Source organism: Blennius ocellaris (assembly GCF_963422515.1).
Source record: "Blennius ocellaris genome assembly, chromosome: 1".
In the NCBI taxonomy this organism is placed as follows: domain Eukaryota; kingdom Metazoa; phylum Chordata; class Actinopteri; order Blenniiformes; family Blenniidae; genus Blennius; species Blennius ocellaris.
Genome location: NC_137650.1, coordinates 14,428,139 through 14,445,971, shown reverse-complemented (window position 1 = coordinate 14,445,971; position 17,833 = coordinate 14,428,139). Strand labels below are relative to the sequence as shown.

The 17,833-nt window shown below is 39.6% G+C and overlaps 1 protein-coding gene across 1 annotated transcript in view; it reads left to right on the top strand.

Annotated features, from left to right (window-relative positions):
* The window catches only part of cemip (cell migration inducing hyaluronidase 1), a 215,541-nt gene that overhangs the window by 190,576 nt on the left and 7,132 nt on the right, over positions 1-17,833 (top strand). Inside the window, exons 23-27 of the mRNA XM_080501910.1 lie at positions 4,283-4,463; positions 5,307-5,522; positions 7,359-7,570; positions 15,921-16,106; positions 16,677-16,881. Coding sequence (XP_080358036.1) covers positions 4,283-4,463; positions 5,307-5,522; positions 7,359-7,570; positions 15,921-16,106; positions 16,677-16,881 — 1,000 coding nt within the window. The remainder of the gene's footprint in view (positions 1-4,282; positions 4,464-5,306; positions 5,523-7,358; positions 7,571-15,920; positions 16,107-16,676; positions 16,882-17,833) is intronic.

Sequence of the window (17,833 nt, the reverse complement as noted above, 5' to 3'; positions counted from 1 at the left end):
AACACCAACACAGCCCCGGAAACTTTAATACCTCAGAGGCTTGAAACATGTTTAGATGGAGAATAGAATTATTTGGCAGATGTGTTTGTTAGTTTGATAGTCAAACCGCTGGATAAAAATCAATAAACATGTTGTTGGAGCCCTTCTTTTACCTGTCGATGTATCAAAGAGTGTTTGGGGGTTGGTAAATAGCTTATGAGCAGTTTGCATGGCAGCCAAAAGTGTGATTATGACTCCTAAAACTCCTAAAAACAATGCGTATGTCTCATGTGTCAGTGTGTTTATCCTTGTCATGGTTGTGCTGTTAGAATATCCTGATACTGAGTGTAACAGGCAATAATGTACCATAATAACTTCAATTTTGAATTAAATAAAGTATATTTGAGCAATTATCTTAATAACATTTAGCTTCTTGTAATAAGTTATTACATGAAGGAGTAGCAATTCTAATAATACATAAATTGGACTACATTTCTTGGAAATAAAACCTTTTTTCCAGGTTTAGTATAGTGTATAGTGTAAGTTTAGTGGATGAAAGTCATCATAGGTAGGATACATAGTATACAGCGCTTACTCTCAAATGGTAGTAAACAATATTTTATAGTTGTATTACTTTATTGGCTTTATTGCCTTGAAAATTGTTGCAATTATTCCATTGCAGGCAGTTATTTCGCTGTGAGCCATTATTACATTATTGATTTTTACAATGCGTTCCTGTGCAAACATCATATTCTACCTCTATCCCTGTTTTCATCTCATTTATGTGTAAAGAGGATGTGCCTGCCAGAAACAACAAGACGATAAGAAATTAAGTAAAGCATATTACTTTAAACTAAAAACTCTGTTCTAAAAGTTCTGCGACCACTATAGACTCACGAGCTGCCAAAACAAAACGAATATGGTAATATGGTCGCAACAATTTGTGGCATTACAGTTAAGATACATAATTTATGTTGAAATATGCATTGTAATTCCCCATTCAAGAGGTTTTCTGAGTCAGGTGCATGATGTGGAAGCTACTCCACCAATTAAGCAGCAATAATATCAACATAAACTACTATTTGCATTGAGAGAAAAGTCAAAGATAAATAAACATAACATATACCATAATTTCCAGACAATATGTCGCTGCTTTTTTTTCCAAATGCTTTAAACCCAATAGCTTAAACGACGACATGGCTTATTTATGGATTTGAATGGGTTAACTGGCTTCATGATGCCAATATATGAGAGATGCATTCAGGTGCATCATGTAACGTCGTCCTTTCTTTTTTTGTTTTATTTGGTGGGTGGGGCTTATATTCATCTGCACTCAATAGTCCGGAAACTACCGTAGTCATTTCAAGCCACAACAAGTGAAGAAGTCAGTCAATCAGCCAATGACTGACGAGCAACAAAGGATCTCCTCAGGTGTATTTGAGGGTTTTAAGCTTCCACGGTCTGACGCCAGGTGATATTGGGTCATTCCTGTTTTCATTTCCTTTCTGGTGTCCAGTGTAAGGCTGCGTTGGTGATGCTGCCCTGCTCTCACCTTATGACATGTCCCATCCGTCACCTTCACATGATGATGCTCTTGGTCACATGGGGTGAGAGGTTGTTGGTTGGAGATGGTCTCAGTCCAGAAAATGCACAGAATTGAATACAAGTGTAAATGTATCAAAGTGCTCAAGGTGAACTAAATGTATGTTGCTGGAAGCAGGCATCTACAGGCTGGACATTTAAGAAGAAACAAAATAATATTCAGTCTGACATAAGAATAAAGTACTTCGCAGAACAACAAAACACCTGATATTTTACATCTTTCACAGTAATATCATTGGACAAAAATAAGAGAAATGCAGGAAACTCTGAACACCTCAACTGAGAAGTATTTTTTAATGTGCAAAATGTGTCTTTTTTTATATGAACAATAGCAGCAGGAAGCTCCTGTACCATTATGTTCATTTCGGGATTAAAAATAAACTCAGCAGAGCTGAAATTTTCAATATAAAGACTGAGAATGATCACTGAGGACAGATTTTATTAGCCTGCTTCGTAACACTTCAGCTGTCGTTTCCCACTCAATCCCTCCTTTCTCTGATTTAAAAAAAATCTACCATAACATCCAAAAAACAAACTCTTCCTGCCTGAAGTGTACACAGGTTTGATAACTATGTTCACCTCTCTGCTATTTAAAAACTGAGCTTCTAAAATAATTTAAAACTGAACACAGCAGCTGTGTTTATGAGGTAAACTGAAAAGCTCCCTTTTTTTTAACTGAAAACCCAAAGATAGAATCATTGTGGGATGTCCGTTTAATAGAAGCTCAAATGTGTGATCCAGACTGCAAGGAATCGGGCCGGTACTTCGGCAGAGCTCAGAGAAAGTATATTGTTAGAGATTCTCTTCTACTGCGGGGGGGAAGGAAACTCGACTTCATATTTAACTGATGTGAGACTTTGATTTAAACTGAGGCAGACTATAGTGACACACACACACACACACACACACACACACACACACACACACACACACACACACACACACACACACACACACGCCATTTGAAGGAGGTCACTGGACCTTAACCCATGCTCTGAATCCGCCCACCCAGGTCCGTCAGTGTGAACTGAACTGAGTCCTCCAGGCTAGGAATTAATGCACCAAACGACCACTGAGGAAAACTGAAGGCATTAAAATTGACTTCCAATATAGAAAGGAAGTTAAATGTATCATTTTTTATGAGCTTTTAATAATCAATACAATTTTTTTAAATGGCTCACAAGGTGGAACTTTTTGACAATGCTCCCACTCCACCGTCACACAAACGGGGTAAAACACAACTTTTTGAAAATGCTCGGGCTCCGTCTCCGTGTGGACGAGGAGACACTACTACTGTGCATACGTCTTCTGCACATGAGTGTCATGGCTGCCAGGCCATGTTCTCCTGGGACCATACAAATGTCCCTGTACTCATTGTACACAACGTACACCATTGTTATTGTTTAGAGCATATTGTTCTCTGCTGTGTGTGTTTCATTGCAAAAACAAACAACGGTGCCAACTCCTGGCCCAGCATGCAAACTACATTGTTTTTAGCAGTCCTACCGATTCCGTGCAAACGGACATTGGTTTCAAAATGTTGATTTGTAAACACAAAGTTTTCTGAAATGTAAACACAAAACTGAGGCATTTTCACTTAAAACTTTGTGTAAACGGGGCCCTAATGAATGTCCAGCAACTCGTATTTAACTTGCACTGACTTGATGTAATCGTATGTCTAAAAAATTATTGAATTATTGAAAATCTAACATAAAATACTCATTCTCTATACTGTCATAGCTGCGAGGCTGTCCGGGAGGAATTCTCTTTACATGATTAAACCGTCACAATGTGCACAGGACTGACTTGACAGATCACCTGTATTTTGGGAGTTGAAAGCACAGCTCAGTCTTTCTTCAATGATTTGATCATACAAGCTTAAGTACCGCTTACATTTTTAATAAAGGAGAAGTACGCCTGCAAATAGAGTTCCTTAGAAACATGTCTGCCCCCTCGGGCTCCGTCTCATTCAGAGGGGACGTTGGCTGGGTGCAGATCCAGAAGATCATTCCTCCACCTTCATAAAAACATACAATGAGTTGCAGTTTCATCTGATTTTAAAAACAGACAGTAGCTAAAGTGAAATCGTTTCCCCATTATTATTTTTTTTCTTATTTATTAATTTCCTGACATTCCTCAAGGGAAGCTTTAAGAGTTAAAACCAGAGAAAAAAAACACACACTGTGGGTTGGAATCAGAGTTCGGTTCTCTCAGACAGCGGTTGCTAACATTATGGCTCGAGGAATGGCTGCAGGCTGCAGACCCCCAAACGCTGGCAGACACGTGCTCTTATCACTTTTCCCCCAGTTCTGCTCTAGATTGTAGAAAGAGTCTGAATATTGTTTTCTCAGATATTTCCAATCTAGTTTAGAGGGTTTTCTGCCTCTCGTAAGCTCTGGCTCACGGGGTCCTTGATCCCAGATTGAGATCAGCAATGCTTGGTATAGTTGGGTTCATGTTATCAACTACATATTTGATACCTTTACCAAATCCAGCTCTGTCCAGACTTTATCATTCATGGGAATATGTGTCAAAGAGTGACTTTGCAGTGAGTCATTAATCCCGAATTTCATCCGACATCAATAAAAAGTCAAAACGTAACTTCTCAAATCTCAACTTTCTTCGTTTCATCAGCATCACAGACCACCGAGTGTGGACATGTGCACTGATCTCTTGTGTGTGGATTTGTGTTTCCGTGCAGTGATTTTCCCATCCGAGGCATGCAGATCTACGACGGGCCGATCAACGTGCAGAACTGTACCTTTCGGAAATACACGGCGCTGGACGGACGGCACACCAGCGCCTTCGGCTTCAGGCTCAACAACTCCTGGCAGAGCTGCCCCAACAACAACGTCACTGACATCACCTTCGACCACGTCCCTGTAAGCTCGCCTCCTCAAAGCTTACCTACAGTTACCGAAGTGTTTTCATATTGGAGGGGACACTTCAGTGTTTGAGTAGAAAAAAAAAGACATGATTATTTCACAAAATGTTGTCACTCATTGTAAATATATATAAGTAAAATAGTACAACACTACAGACATATTTTAGTAACTAATAGCACCTAATCCCAACACTAGACTGCACTTGCCCTCATTTTCTTTCATAATAAACCAAATACAAGATACTATGTACAATATTTTGGTTTAGAAAGTGCAAAAACATTTAAAAATAAGTATATTCTGTTTTCTCTTCTATTATTGTGTTCTGCTCTATGCTGTGCTGCTTCTTTTTAAGAGAATTGTGTTTTATCATTTACATTGCATGTATATACTGAATATATCTGTCCTTTAGATTCTTGGGGGAGGGGTTAAATAAGAGGAACTAAATTGTATGATATTTTTGACTTCAAGTCGCAGACCTGACATTTAACACCTCTGCTATATCTTATTATCAGTGGTTACGGAAATTTAGCGTTTATGATATTTAAAATCAAAGTTCATATGAATACAGGCTAAAGTAAATTTTATATCCAGCTACACATTTAATTGAGAATTAATGAACTTTTTGTAACTGTAATAGAAATGTTATTCAAATAGTAACCTCTTACTCAGTTTTTGGATTTGTGTTATTCACCAAACTCTAAATCACGAACTTCTGGGCCGATAAAACTTTATCGTCTAATTTAGATTTGAAGAAAAGTTTGACTGTTAGCTGGAGGACTTTCTGGTGAAAATAGTCTATCTATAAAGAGAGACCCCGTCTGATTTATGTCCCTTGTGTAGATCACGTCGCGAGTGTTTTTCGGGGAGCCGGGTCCTTGGTTCAGTCAGATGCAGATGGATGGGGACAAGACCACCGTCTTCCACGATATTGATGGCTCTGTCAGCGAGTACCCCGGAGCCTTCCTGGTGAAAGAGGATAACTGGCTGCTCCGTCACCCCGACTGCATCGACGTGCCCGACTGGAAGGCGGCGATCTGCAGCGGGAACTATGCTCAGGTGGGTCAGCGAGTCATGATGGACCTCAAGACTCCACGTTCACAAACAGACACAGAGCTGCTCTTTTAGACACCCTGTTGTTGATTATGTGAACTTTCATATCCCCATCTCGTGAAAAAGACGGAGAATGTGACCTAGGTTAAATGGGGGAGGTAATCGGGCACATCGTGGTGTTTAGCCATGTAGCTTGAGAAGCGTTTCTTTAGTCAAGAATCTTTGAAAGAAGAAAGTGTTGAAGGAAATGTGGAGAGGTTTAATGTATGTGCTTCTGAAATGTGATTGTGGTTGTGGTTTGATGAAGTTTTTGTTCCACTTTTGGGTGATCGCCTTCTTCTGTCTGTTTCTATCTTGTGTTCCGGTGTTTTATTAAAGCCTGTTTCTCATTCATACACACAGTGTAGTCCCATATTATACAGTTTTTCAACATGTTCACATCATTGTCAGAGGTCCAACAACATAGTATTCAAAGCATAATGCCCTAAATCCAGCCTTGGTCTTGAATTTCAGCCAGTCCCTCTCGTGAGCGCCACTGAGATCAGGCCGTTTCTGTACTTTAAAATGCTCATGAGCAGTGTCTGTTTTCTGGTAGCGTTTAAAGGAAGAAAAAATGCCCACTTATAATTTCAGAGGGAACACCCGAAGTGTTTTGCAAATTCAGACTCTTCAATACATCAACATCTCAGCTGTGATGAACTGTAACAATAGAATCATGATTTTGTTCAAAGGTGTACTAGTTAATTTCTCTGAACTTTATTTCCATCAGCCCATATTGAGTTATTGTGTTTCTGGAAAAACACGCTTCAGGGAAATTGATCTTAGTCTGATATTTTGAGCAGATTGGAGATATTAGGGAGTTTTAGGAAAAGCTGTTTTGTTTGATATAAAGACACATTTTTAGAACTGGATGTCAGGAAAACAAATCATGAGTACAAAATGAACAACCTGAAGGGCAACTGGTGCAAGAATCTAACTGACATGCCTCTAATAATACTATTTATTGGCTCTGGATCTCAAATACACACAAAATCGTTGAATGTGATACTCCTTGGCACACTGTACGCTTTGCCTGTGATCATACGTTTATCGCAAAGTTTTAACTGCTAAACTTGAATCTTAAAATTTCACACTAATTAGATTATTTTTTATATCTGATCTGTTGGGAACATAGCTTTAAACACTATGCAAGGAGAGAGATCTTATCCCCCCATGATAAAAAAAAATTAAAAGACTTCAGTGGATGTACTTTATTAAAGATGATGAGTCAGAAACAAACGTCTCCAAAACTTTGAGAACTAAAGTTCTCAGTTTTTAGTTATTAGATTTTATCCCCCTGCGATCAAAAGATTACAAATTCAATAAAGAAGATGATTCATAAACAAAATTCCCTGTCTGACAGCACGGCTACATATTTTCTCCACCCCACTTTTCCCCATTACTCATGAACACACCCATGACTTATACTAATTTAATGTGAATTGGTCCAATCAGTAATGCAAGATCACTCAATTAGATTCATGTTGGGAATCTTTCTGAATAAACTGAGAATATAGAGTCGCTGATGAACACTTCATTGCGTTTTCAGCTCAGTTGTAATTCATTCTTTAACCTGATAGTAAATGACTGTGAAAATCCGTGAAAACAATTTGTTCCTTGGAAGGAAGTTATTAATGATTAACTCCAGTTGAAAAAAAAAAAACAACAAATCATATTTTCAATTTTCATGGCAAGTTTCATGGTTTCATTTTCTGAATGGACCGAGAAACAGAAATGGCTCCAAATGGGTTCTCAAAAGTCATATGTCAAATGAATCGTCCCTCTTCTACCCGTTTTCTACAGATCTACATCCAGACGCGTAACCCCGCTAACTTGAACATGCACATGGTGAGGGACGAGTACCCCGACAGGCCGCTGACACTAGAGGGCGCCCTGGGGAAGAGGAAGCACTACCAGCAGTTCCAGCCTGTGATCACGCTGGCGAAGGGCTACACCATCCACTGGGACCAGGCGGCGCCTGCAGAGGTCACCATCTGGCTCATCAACTTTAAGAAGTCAGTGCACACCACAGCTCCACTGCGTACAAACACGAAGCACTGGTCCATCACTGGAAAGTTAACAACATGTGGTATTACTGCAAGTTAACTTAAAGTAATACCACATTTTTTTGGCATTTCTTTGCATTAGGTGGCAGGAGTGAGTCATTTTGTCATTGAGTTGTTTTCAGTCCTCATCTATGGAATTTCTCTTGGTTTTGGCAGCTTGTTTGTTAAAGCACTGAACTCCTTGAAAACTGCAGGACAACTCCGTTTCCAATTCTTTTGAAAGCAGACTGAAGCCTTTTCTGTCTGCTTCCTTTCATTGACTCAACCACTTGTTCAACGTGATGGAAAAATACTGAGTTTGGGGTGCAATGTACGCAACATTTTACAAGACGCCTGTTTCCAAAACAGTGCTCTGAACCACTGAAACTGCAATATTTTGAAAATGCTCAGATTCTCCATTGAAATGGCGGGAAAGCACAACCTTTTGAAAACAAACAACTGCATCAACTCGTGGTCTGGCACGCTGACTACATTGTTTCTGACGTTTCTTTGTTATCAGACAAAAATAATGTGTTTTCATTTAATTGGACTTTACATTGTGAGTCACATTCATGCATTCACACACCAATGAAGGCAGCTGCCATGCAAGGAGCTCTGTGAGCTCTTTGAGCTTTAGTGTCTTGCTCAAGGACAATTTGACGTATAGGCCGATAGATGGGGGATTGAACTTGAAACATTCAGATTGAGAGACAACCATCAACCAAACGAGCCAAGAAAGTGCCGAAAAAAAACTGCGCTCACCCAGAAGGTTGCAGGTTTGATCCCCAACTCCCACTGTTCATATTTCAAAGTACCCTTGAAGCCCTCTGAACCCTGAAGTGCTCCCAATGGATGGATCGAGTACCTGGCACGGCAGCCTCCTCCACTAGTGTGTGAGTGTTCATGAATGACTGAATGTGATTAACAATGTAAAGAGATTTCAGGGCTGCTGAAACCATGGAAAGGCACTCTATATCTGAAATAAATTAAACATTTGCCCTTCCAGAAGCTTCCCCAGCTGCAGGACTTTGAGTATTGTGTTGAATCCGACTGTTGTGATCTTTATAGCTAAGCTCTCTGTTTACCGGTCAAGCTGCATGTCCTCCTTCACCTCTTCGATTTTATTTATGTAGTGCCAAATACAACACAACTCATTCCGGGCACTTTTACAGAGAAAAACCCAACAAATCCACATGAGCAACTAAAAGTGACATTGGAAAGGAAAAACTCATTTTTAAGATGAAAGCACTTGCTGAACCAGACTCAGAGGTGGAGACTCCCTGCTGTTACAGTTGGGGTTAGGGCAGGGCTTGGCAACCTTCAACACTCAAAGAGCCATTTGGACCCCGCTGGAAAAAAAAAACACCCTGGGAGCCGCAAAGCCCTCTACAAACTATAAATGAAGATAACACTGCATATATATATATCGATTTCAACCTCTTTGCTACCTATACAACACTGGGGAATAGCTGATTTAAAAAAAAAACAACAACAACAAAAAAGAATAAACAAAACATGTCTAAATTAAGTCTTTCAACGGTCAGGACTCAAACCCTGGTCTCCCTGCATGGCAGGTAAGAACCATTACCACTGGGCTACAGTGGCTACATGGGTAAAGTGACTTTCTACAAGGGTTTTATCACGGCGTCAAATGTTTTCGATAAAAGTTTTGCCCCAAATTAAATTTCCCCTTAGTAGTAGTAAAAAAAACACACAACATAAGTGTGACACACCTGACAGAACTTCTGACACACCTGGAGTAGATCAGCACCCTCTCTGTGTTCCGAGTCATTATTAAATTGGCAACTTCATGCAAGATTTCATGTTTTTAGAACCATGAGTGTGCGTGGTGTGGCTTTCAATATCATTCAGTTGTGATGTAGATCCTGTTTGCTCAATGTTCAGTGAAAACAGTCTGTGGCAGTGAACGCAAAAAAACCCCCAATGATATTCGTCAGTGTCCACCAAGCAGCTCACCACAGGGAGCCGCAGCAGAGCGACCAAAGAGTCGCGTGTGTCTCCAGAGGCACAGGTTGCCGACCCCTGGGAGGGGGATACAACGAGAGAAAAAGATAGGACAGACTGACAGATTGTGGGAAAGGACTCGAACCCTGGTTCAGGTATGGATTCTCTGTTCAATTCAGCAGACAGAGATCCACTCACTGATCACGAACTTCCAGCTCCACTGTCAGAGATCCTGCAGAGAGGTAGAGAGAGGGAGAGAGTACTTAGAAAGATGCTGTACCAACTACAGTACAGACAGCACAGACTTGGCAAATGTTAGTGAAATGTAATAGTGACACACTGTGAGTGAGAAAGGAAGGAAGCTCAGTGTAGGTCCTCCATCAGTCCTAATCTATGGCAGCTTGACGAAAAAATGGTGCAGGTCGCACTGAAGCAGCTCTAACTGGAAGCTTTATTAAATAGAAAAGTCTTAATCCCAACATTAAAAGTGGAAACGGTGTCCACCTCCCTAACTGAAACTGGGATCTGGTTCAACATAAGAAGCTTGAAAGCTAAAAGCTCTGCCTCCTATTCTATTTGTGAAAAGTATAGATCCTAATACATAACCCTGTGGAATTCCATGCTTAGTTAAAATGACAATATGCCGCCTCTTTTCGGGTTAGAAATCTCCTCTTGGATTTTCACCAAATTTGGCCTAATGCATATTTAATCTGGCTTTTTCACACCACAGGAGTTACTTTCTGAGAAAATCTACTGCCTTTCAATGTTTTAGTTTTTAGGTATAAAGAAAATCTGTACAGGTTCAATAACTCAAATGGTTATAATGCAATGGAAAAGTGTATTTCTGCATAATTTAGCAAAGTGAGTCTTACATATAATAATGTTTTGTTACACACTAAGTAAAATTTGGGGGATTTTTTGGGGGGGATTTTGTTTGTTTTGAGCTGCGTCTGTTTGTGTAAATTAAATGATGAAAGAGACTTTACACACAACACAAAGCAAAACATTTTTAAATCCTTCTTTTGTCATTTTTCTTGACAATCATCAGATTAAATATGTAATTTTTCTTATTTTCCTACAAGATTAGACAGTTTTCTGACAAGAATCTATAGAAACTTGAATATATTTCTTATTTTCTCTTTTTTAGGCGCATTGTCCTACTTAAAACTCCCTATTATTGGAAAAGCATTGAAACAAACACCCAGAGGGAGAAAAAGGAGGAAAACTCCTTATGAAAGGTCATTTCAGTCCACTTTAATTTGGTTTGGTTTTATTCACACAACTCCAAATCATTGCATATGACCTCTCGGAGCACTTTAGTTTTCTCGAGGGAGAAAAGAAACATTTCAAGCCGGACACATTATTTTTCAGGTAGTACATGGTTTTGTGTTCAGGGAATCAGTAACTCCTTTTTAATAAATACAACTTGATATCGAAGAGAGACACCTGAAGGCCTCGGACATATTGAAAAGTGTCAAACAATAAGCTCATCGGTATGATTTATCACATTAAACTTTCAGAAAAAGTCAGAAAAAAAAACGAACGATAAGGCGTATTCACCAAATAAATGATATTTTGAAGGTCTTATCTAATAACTCTGATTTCAGTATCTCATGATTATGACTATGTCGTAATTACAGGATAAGATCTCATAATGAAAAGATCTGAATCTCCTAATTACAACAAATGTACTGAGTGCTGAGAAAGTATTCAAACGACGTGCTTCACCAGTCAGTTAATTCATAAGGACACATCCGGGAACCAACTTTGTACTCAAACCCAAATAACACATTTCCTCAGCGTTGAATTGAAGCGTTTTTGGCCAAAAAAATACAGCTTCTAGTTTCCTTGTGTGGGAAAGACACTATGTCAGGTTAAGTGTAGATTTTTAGAAGGATTTTTTTTCCTAGTATTATAATTGCAATTCTGAGGATCATCGTCGGAACAACACATGGATCAATTTGTCTGAAAAATAACTTTTTTTTAGCTTATGTTAGGCTCTTCATCTTCCTGTCTTGAAACAGACAAAACTTCCTTATTTCCTCCTGAAATTAATGGAAACGTTCCTCTTCATGTTGAAAAATCTTGTTCATTTCACAATATCCGTTGTTTTTTGTTTTTTTTCTTTTGTATTGCTTTCACATGATTTTGGTAAAGAAGATGCTCCAATCTCCACACAGGCTCTGTACCTCTCCATCCGTCTTCATCTCTTAAACTTATTCTTCATTCACAAATCACACAAGGGACTGTAATGTAATCCATTCATCTCTGAATAAGTTCATTTGGTCATTTGTTTTGGATTTTCAGATGTCAATGTTTTGTATTAGTTCCTAATCTGTGAAACGAATTTGAAAACATTTCCAAAAAGAATTATTGAGTGTAGATTGGTGAGTGAATAAGCGTTAAAATATAAATCTAAAATTAAAATAAAGGTCCCCTGATTGATTATGAGAAGATAATGGTTGCTTTCAAGCTCTTATATTCAACAAACATTGCAGCACTTTTAGGTATTTCTAGCTCACTGAATGGCACCATTTATATATTTATATGTTGTTTTTTGAGGCATTTCAGAAACATTCTGCTTTAAACCATTATGTTTGTCCAATATGATTTTTTCTTTTTGCCCCTCAAAAAGTTGGAGTGCCTCATTTAAGTTTTAAAATGTCATTTAGTCATTCGCACTCATTAAATACCTCAGATTTTGTGACAAATTCATTTCACTTTGAACGTTTTAACTGCTGGTCACAGGGAGTCTCTTATTAACTGTTAAAGAGCACGTTCAGTGTCTAGTTGTGCACTGGAGGATTAAATTGCCCACCTCCCCAAATTCACACCCTTGTTTCACACTTAAATCTAAAATAATGGACGTATGTGTGTATGAACAGAGAACCCAGCTATTTAAAGCCCCTATTTTCTTAAGTCAGGAAAAATTAAATTGATCAAATGTAATATTTCTCTTCCTATTTTGTGTGCACTATTAGATACACACTCAGCTGTCCTTGAAGAAAAAAGGCTGACGTTTCTTATGCAAGCTCTGACTCATGCTCTTTCTGAAAGAAGTGGTGAGCAGTGGGTATGAGATGCGATATCTCTAGACAGTGTAGGCCGCTCCGAATCTAAAAATACGGATGCAACGTCTCGATTCGAGTCTCTGAAATCCAACCATCCACTGGGCTTTAACATGCACCTAAAGATCTTCATACTCTGAAATGATGGGGGATTTTTTTTATAATCATAACTGTGTTTCATGGATGGGGCCAGTATAGGACTGTTTGACACTTCTGTTCAAGACTCTATAAAGTGTTTTATTTGGCTTGTTTTTGACATTTTATTGAGAGGACCTCAAACCACCTCTGTGTTCTCAGGTACAAAGAGGGTTCTTGCACCTCAGGTCAACAATGAATTCTTTAAGATGTGTGCTTTTAGTATAATTTATCTATCTATTTATCTCTAATTTAACTATTTAGGCATAGAGACCAAAAATATGATTTGTGTTTTTTTACTTGTATTTCATAAGTCAGGTCATGCTTCAAGACCCTTTTTGTGGTCATGGTGTTTTTGATTTTAAAAAATCCATTGTGGTTCAGCTGTGATGAGCTGCAATACCATTTGCACCCCACTCGGTTATAAATCAGGTATAAATATCGTGTAATTTCATCCCTGTACTGCGAGTCGGAATCAAACAGAAGTGGAATTCTTACACCTCTGCAGCCCACTTCTTATCTTTACCAGAAATTACAAGCTTTAGGCTACAATTTTCTCCACTTCTCAAGTATACTTGAATATGTGATTGTCGGTAATAAAATTACATTGACATTGATAAAATGAGGACTGTGGAATAGGAAATACAAAAGATTCTACTCTTTAATGCAGTTCAGCAAGTAAAAGTTTTAAAAGCGAAGTAGAGTCGGGAACATGCATGTCCATGTTCATTTATGTATTAACGATCGCCTCTTGAGCCAGGTCACAGTAGAATCAGGGTAAAAGGCAGGAAACAGATCACGAGAGAACGGTTGTGATTTTTATTGAACGCAGACAAACGCTGATGATTTGCTTCCAAAACATAAAAGTATGTGTGGCAGCATCTGTTTTCTAATCTGTAGCAACGTAAGGTTGTGGCTTTAGTTCTGACAGTGAAGGTTAAAAGTGAGTGTCTTTACTCTCTAATCTCTAGTTTCCAACAGTTGATTTGGAAAAAGAAAAGCTCTAAGGTCCATCAGTCCTCTGTGATGCTTGTATAGATGTAAGCAGCTTGGTGGAAACACCATTGATGTGATTTGTCAATGATTTATTCAATGTGAAGTGGCTTTTGTTTGCACACTGCACCACAACTTCCTCTGAATCAACTTAAAGCAAAAGCTCCCTCGGCAAATAAAAGCACTGTGAGTAGCACCAAGTATCCTCATTCCACCAACGTTACACTATCTTTTTCATTTAGCTACGGTTACGAGTTGTGTCTTTATTTCCTGATTGTTGGTTTTTTTCCTGTTTTTTCTCTCATTTGGCCTAATGAGCAGAGTGGACTATCAAAGGAAAACAAATCAATCAGGAAACTAAAAAATTACAAAAAAAATCTCCAAGTAGTAACTTTGCTTTACTTTGGGATTTCATGCCCACTTGTCACCGAACATCAAGTTTGAATGAGTCAATAATTTGAACTGCAGTTTCTGCTCCGTGGATGGAGACAGAATGAGGTGAAATAATATGGTCACCACCACGACGGCCCAAAGCACAACCCAAGTTTTGCGTTTTCATTTGAAAACAGTGTAAACGAGGCCTAAGTTCATCAAGTGAACCTACCGCAAAGAGACAGATTAACACACACACACACACACACACACACACACACACACACACACACACACACACACACACACACACACACACACACCTACAGGGAATTTACCCAATATGTGTGTAACTTGTGAGAGAAAGCTGGAGAAATCTTGTTTCAAAGTTTTGATCGACAAATCTCATATATAGACATGCAACCTGATGACTCATCTTCTGCCATACGTTTCCATGAAGGAGAGGTTCAAACCCGCCTCTCACACACTTCCACACCCTCACACACCTGGCTGATTGTTGTGTGAAGAAAGCTGTGCCTAATGCTGATGAGCTGCTTTTCTGATGACATAACTCCAAACTTTTAATGGAGTCTTTGCAGGACGGAACAGGGATTAAGTCCCTGTCTGCACACATTCATGTTCACTCGGAATTCACCATGAGTGACTTCATCAGCTCATTCTTCACACACCATCCATCTTTTTACCACAGAAATGGGGAGAGCCTCACTATGTGCCCTGTCCTCCCTTCAGATGTTTTTTGTTGTTGTTTTTTTAACCCCGCAGCCTTGAGCTATTTCAATTGCATAAAGGCTGGTTGTCATTTCAGGCATGTCAGTTAACCCCCGCAGCCCGAGTCCACACTGGCAAGGACATGCTGGAGATAAAACCCTCTGCGTATACCGATGGCCCCATCTACAGGCTGCCGAGGCTCCCAGCATGTGCCGATCGCTGCAGATCGAGCTGAAATATGACTTGTTTGTTTTAGACTTGAGGAGGAAAACAGCTGCTGTTTGTCCTTTGTGGGTTAACTGATCGCGGCTTAATGAGCTGCTCCATTTTGCTTTGTTCAGCATTACTGTAACAAAATGCAAGTACCACTCAAAGTTTCAAACACTTGATGAAGAGTATTGTGGCAAACTTTTATGTTTGTTGTGTGGTTAATGAATTGCAGGCTTTGTGCCAGTTTGTGAAGCAGATTTCTCTTCGGCTGAGTTTTGTCTCGTTTCATCTTCGTTCAAACGGTGTCTTCCTCTGTAACCACATGGAGCGGAGCATTAAACTAGGTAGGAGTAGGAGTGATTTACTTTGGTATTTAATCCACCCTGAGGTCAAGAAAGCAGCCGCTAATCTTGATGCTCCCTCCACCATACTTTGCCATGGTCACTCTTGTCTCATGGTTGGATGTGGTGTCAACTCGGCTGTATTTCTGCAATCTTTGATTTTTGCAATTCAAAAATTTTTTAATTCTTGGTGGAAGGTCTTTTTACACACATTAATGTTATGTTTTGTGAAAAACTGACTAAATCTTGCTTTTACTCATTGGATTCCATATTAACGCTAACAGGTTTTCAGGAGTTATTCCTTTAATTTAGATTTTTCTTAGCTGTTTTCAACAAAAACACAACATTTTACAATAGTTTTTGTAGTATTATGATAAGTATACCAAGTCTGGTTGCACTTCCAAATATGAAGCATATCACTTCATATTGTCAGTTCTTGCAATAAATAATCAAAGTTCTATTGGTTCACAGATTTTTCTTTCCACTTCTGCACTGTTGTTCTTTTAGAAACGACTGGATCAACGTGGGCATCTGCTACCCAAAAGGCACCACCTTCACTATCATCTCGGACATCCACAACCGCCTGACCAAACAGACCCGCAAGACGGGCGTCTTCATGAAGACGACTCAGAGAGAGAAGATCAACCACTCACACCAGATCAGAGGCTACTACTACCTGGAGGAAGACACCAGGTCAGACGCACTCACAAACGGATAAAACACAACAGTCACAACAGTGTGCTTTATCATTATTATTTTTATTTTTTTTTACCTTTGTCAACTCACAAATGCAAACACTTTTCACCTACATGTAATTGAGGGGAGTAAAATTAGAAAAGTGCATCTTTGATTTCCATTGCAAACAAGCTTTGGTTATATTCTTGTTATGACATCACTCAGCTCATTATGGCGCTTCATGTGAGTTTGTTCCTCATAATTGGAGTCGTACTGCCAACTTTTTGTTTTAGTCTCTACTGTTCCTATTTCACTAAACTCCTATTTACTGTGTTGACAGTAGCTGTGATGCATTTGTCGCTCTGAATATATGACAGCTTGTGTTTTGCATGTTAGTAGGTCATCTCAGTTTATAGAGCATCGTCCTTCCACTAACATCCAGTTTATAGAGCGTCTTCCTCCCACTAAAATACAAATTATAGTGCAACTGATGTAACTTTATCTAAAATGCATGAACAGGGATTATTAGTGATTTTTAAATGACCCCCAGGGAATTTATGTTTTCTGGCGTTTTGTTGTCTCTTGCAGCCTGCTCTTCCTGAAAGTGAAGGCCCATAACGACCGGGAGCAGTTTGCCTTCTGCTCTGTCAAAGGCTGCGAGAGGGTGAAGATCACAGCCGTCATCCCGAAGGGAAGCCCACCCAGCGACTGCCTGGCTCAAGCGTACCCCAAACACGCCGAGCTCCCCGTCGTAGATGTACCCATGCCTAAGAAGATCCCCAACGCACGGCTGGTGAGTCTGGGAGCGTCTCTTTTGGGTTTAGTAGTTCGTACTTGATAACGCGGTGTTGTCTGTTTGCCTTTTGTCTGACGGAAGATTCCAGTTGTTTAACAAGGCCCCGCTGACGTGCTCACTGACTTTCAAATACAGTAAAAACAGAGGCGTCCGGATGTCTGCCAGGGATCAACATGCGTCAGCACCGAGGATGTAGTCATAGACGGGCAGCCTTAGAATTTCAGATGCCATTTGATTGAGTTGAATTTGTGGTTGACACGACACAATTCAGTGAAAGCAAACAGCAGCTCGGCTTTGAGCTGAAATGTTGTTGGCTGATTAAAAAAAAACATCACAAAGGTGAATGTCAAATGTAGACGTCAGTCAGACTAATGACCGTAACAAGCTCCTTAGAATCAATGCCCCCAAACTCCTTTTCACCCTGGAAAAGCTTTATTTCGGCTGGTTAAAAGCCTGATTCGATGGCACCACTCGGTTGAACGAGTATAAAAGGCTACCAAGCAAAAGATCCTTAAGTGGCCCAAACAAGCCCTGCAAAGAGTTTGTCTCCTTCAGCATTAACAGGGAATCACAACATTTAAGACAAATATGATACATGTTTTAAAGGCACTTGTGAAATCATAGACTCTCATGTTAAAAATGGACCTGCCCCCTTCACCCCTCCCACTCGCTCAATGTGATCAAAATAAATACAAATAGAAAGACACGACCGCTTTCAGGGCTCATCTGGGATTTTCACTGATAAAAAGTTTGGGACCACTGGTTCAACCTTGAAACGAGTCTTTATTTTAAAATGTAGTGATTTATCTTGTGAAAACCAGTACCAGCACACTGCGTTGACTGGCCCTCGTTCACGTCAACCTGTTGACCTCTCACTTTAGAATAACCCTGATCCTGTACGCCCGGCTTGGCTGCGGCTGAACCTGATAATGTCAAGCAAAGTACAGCC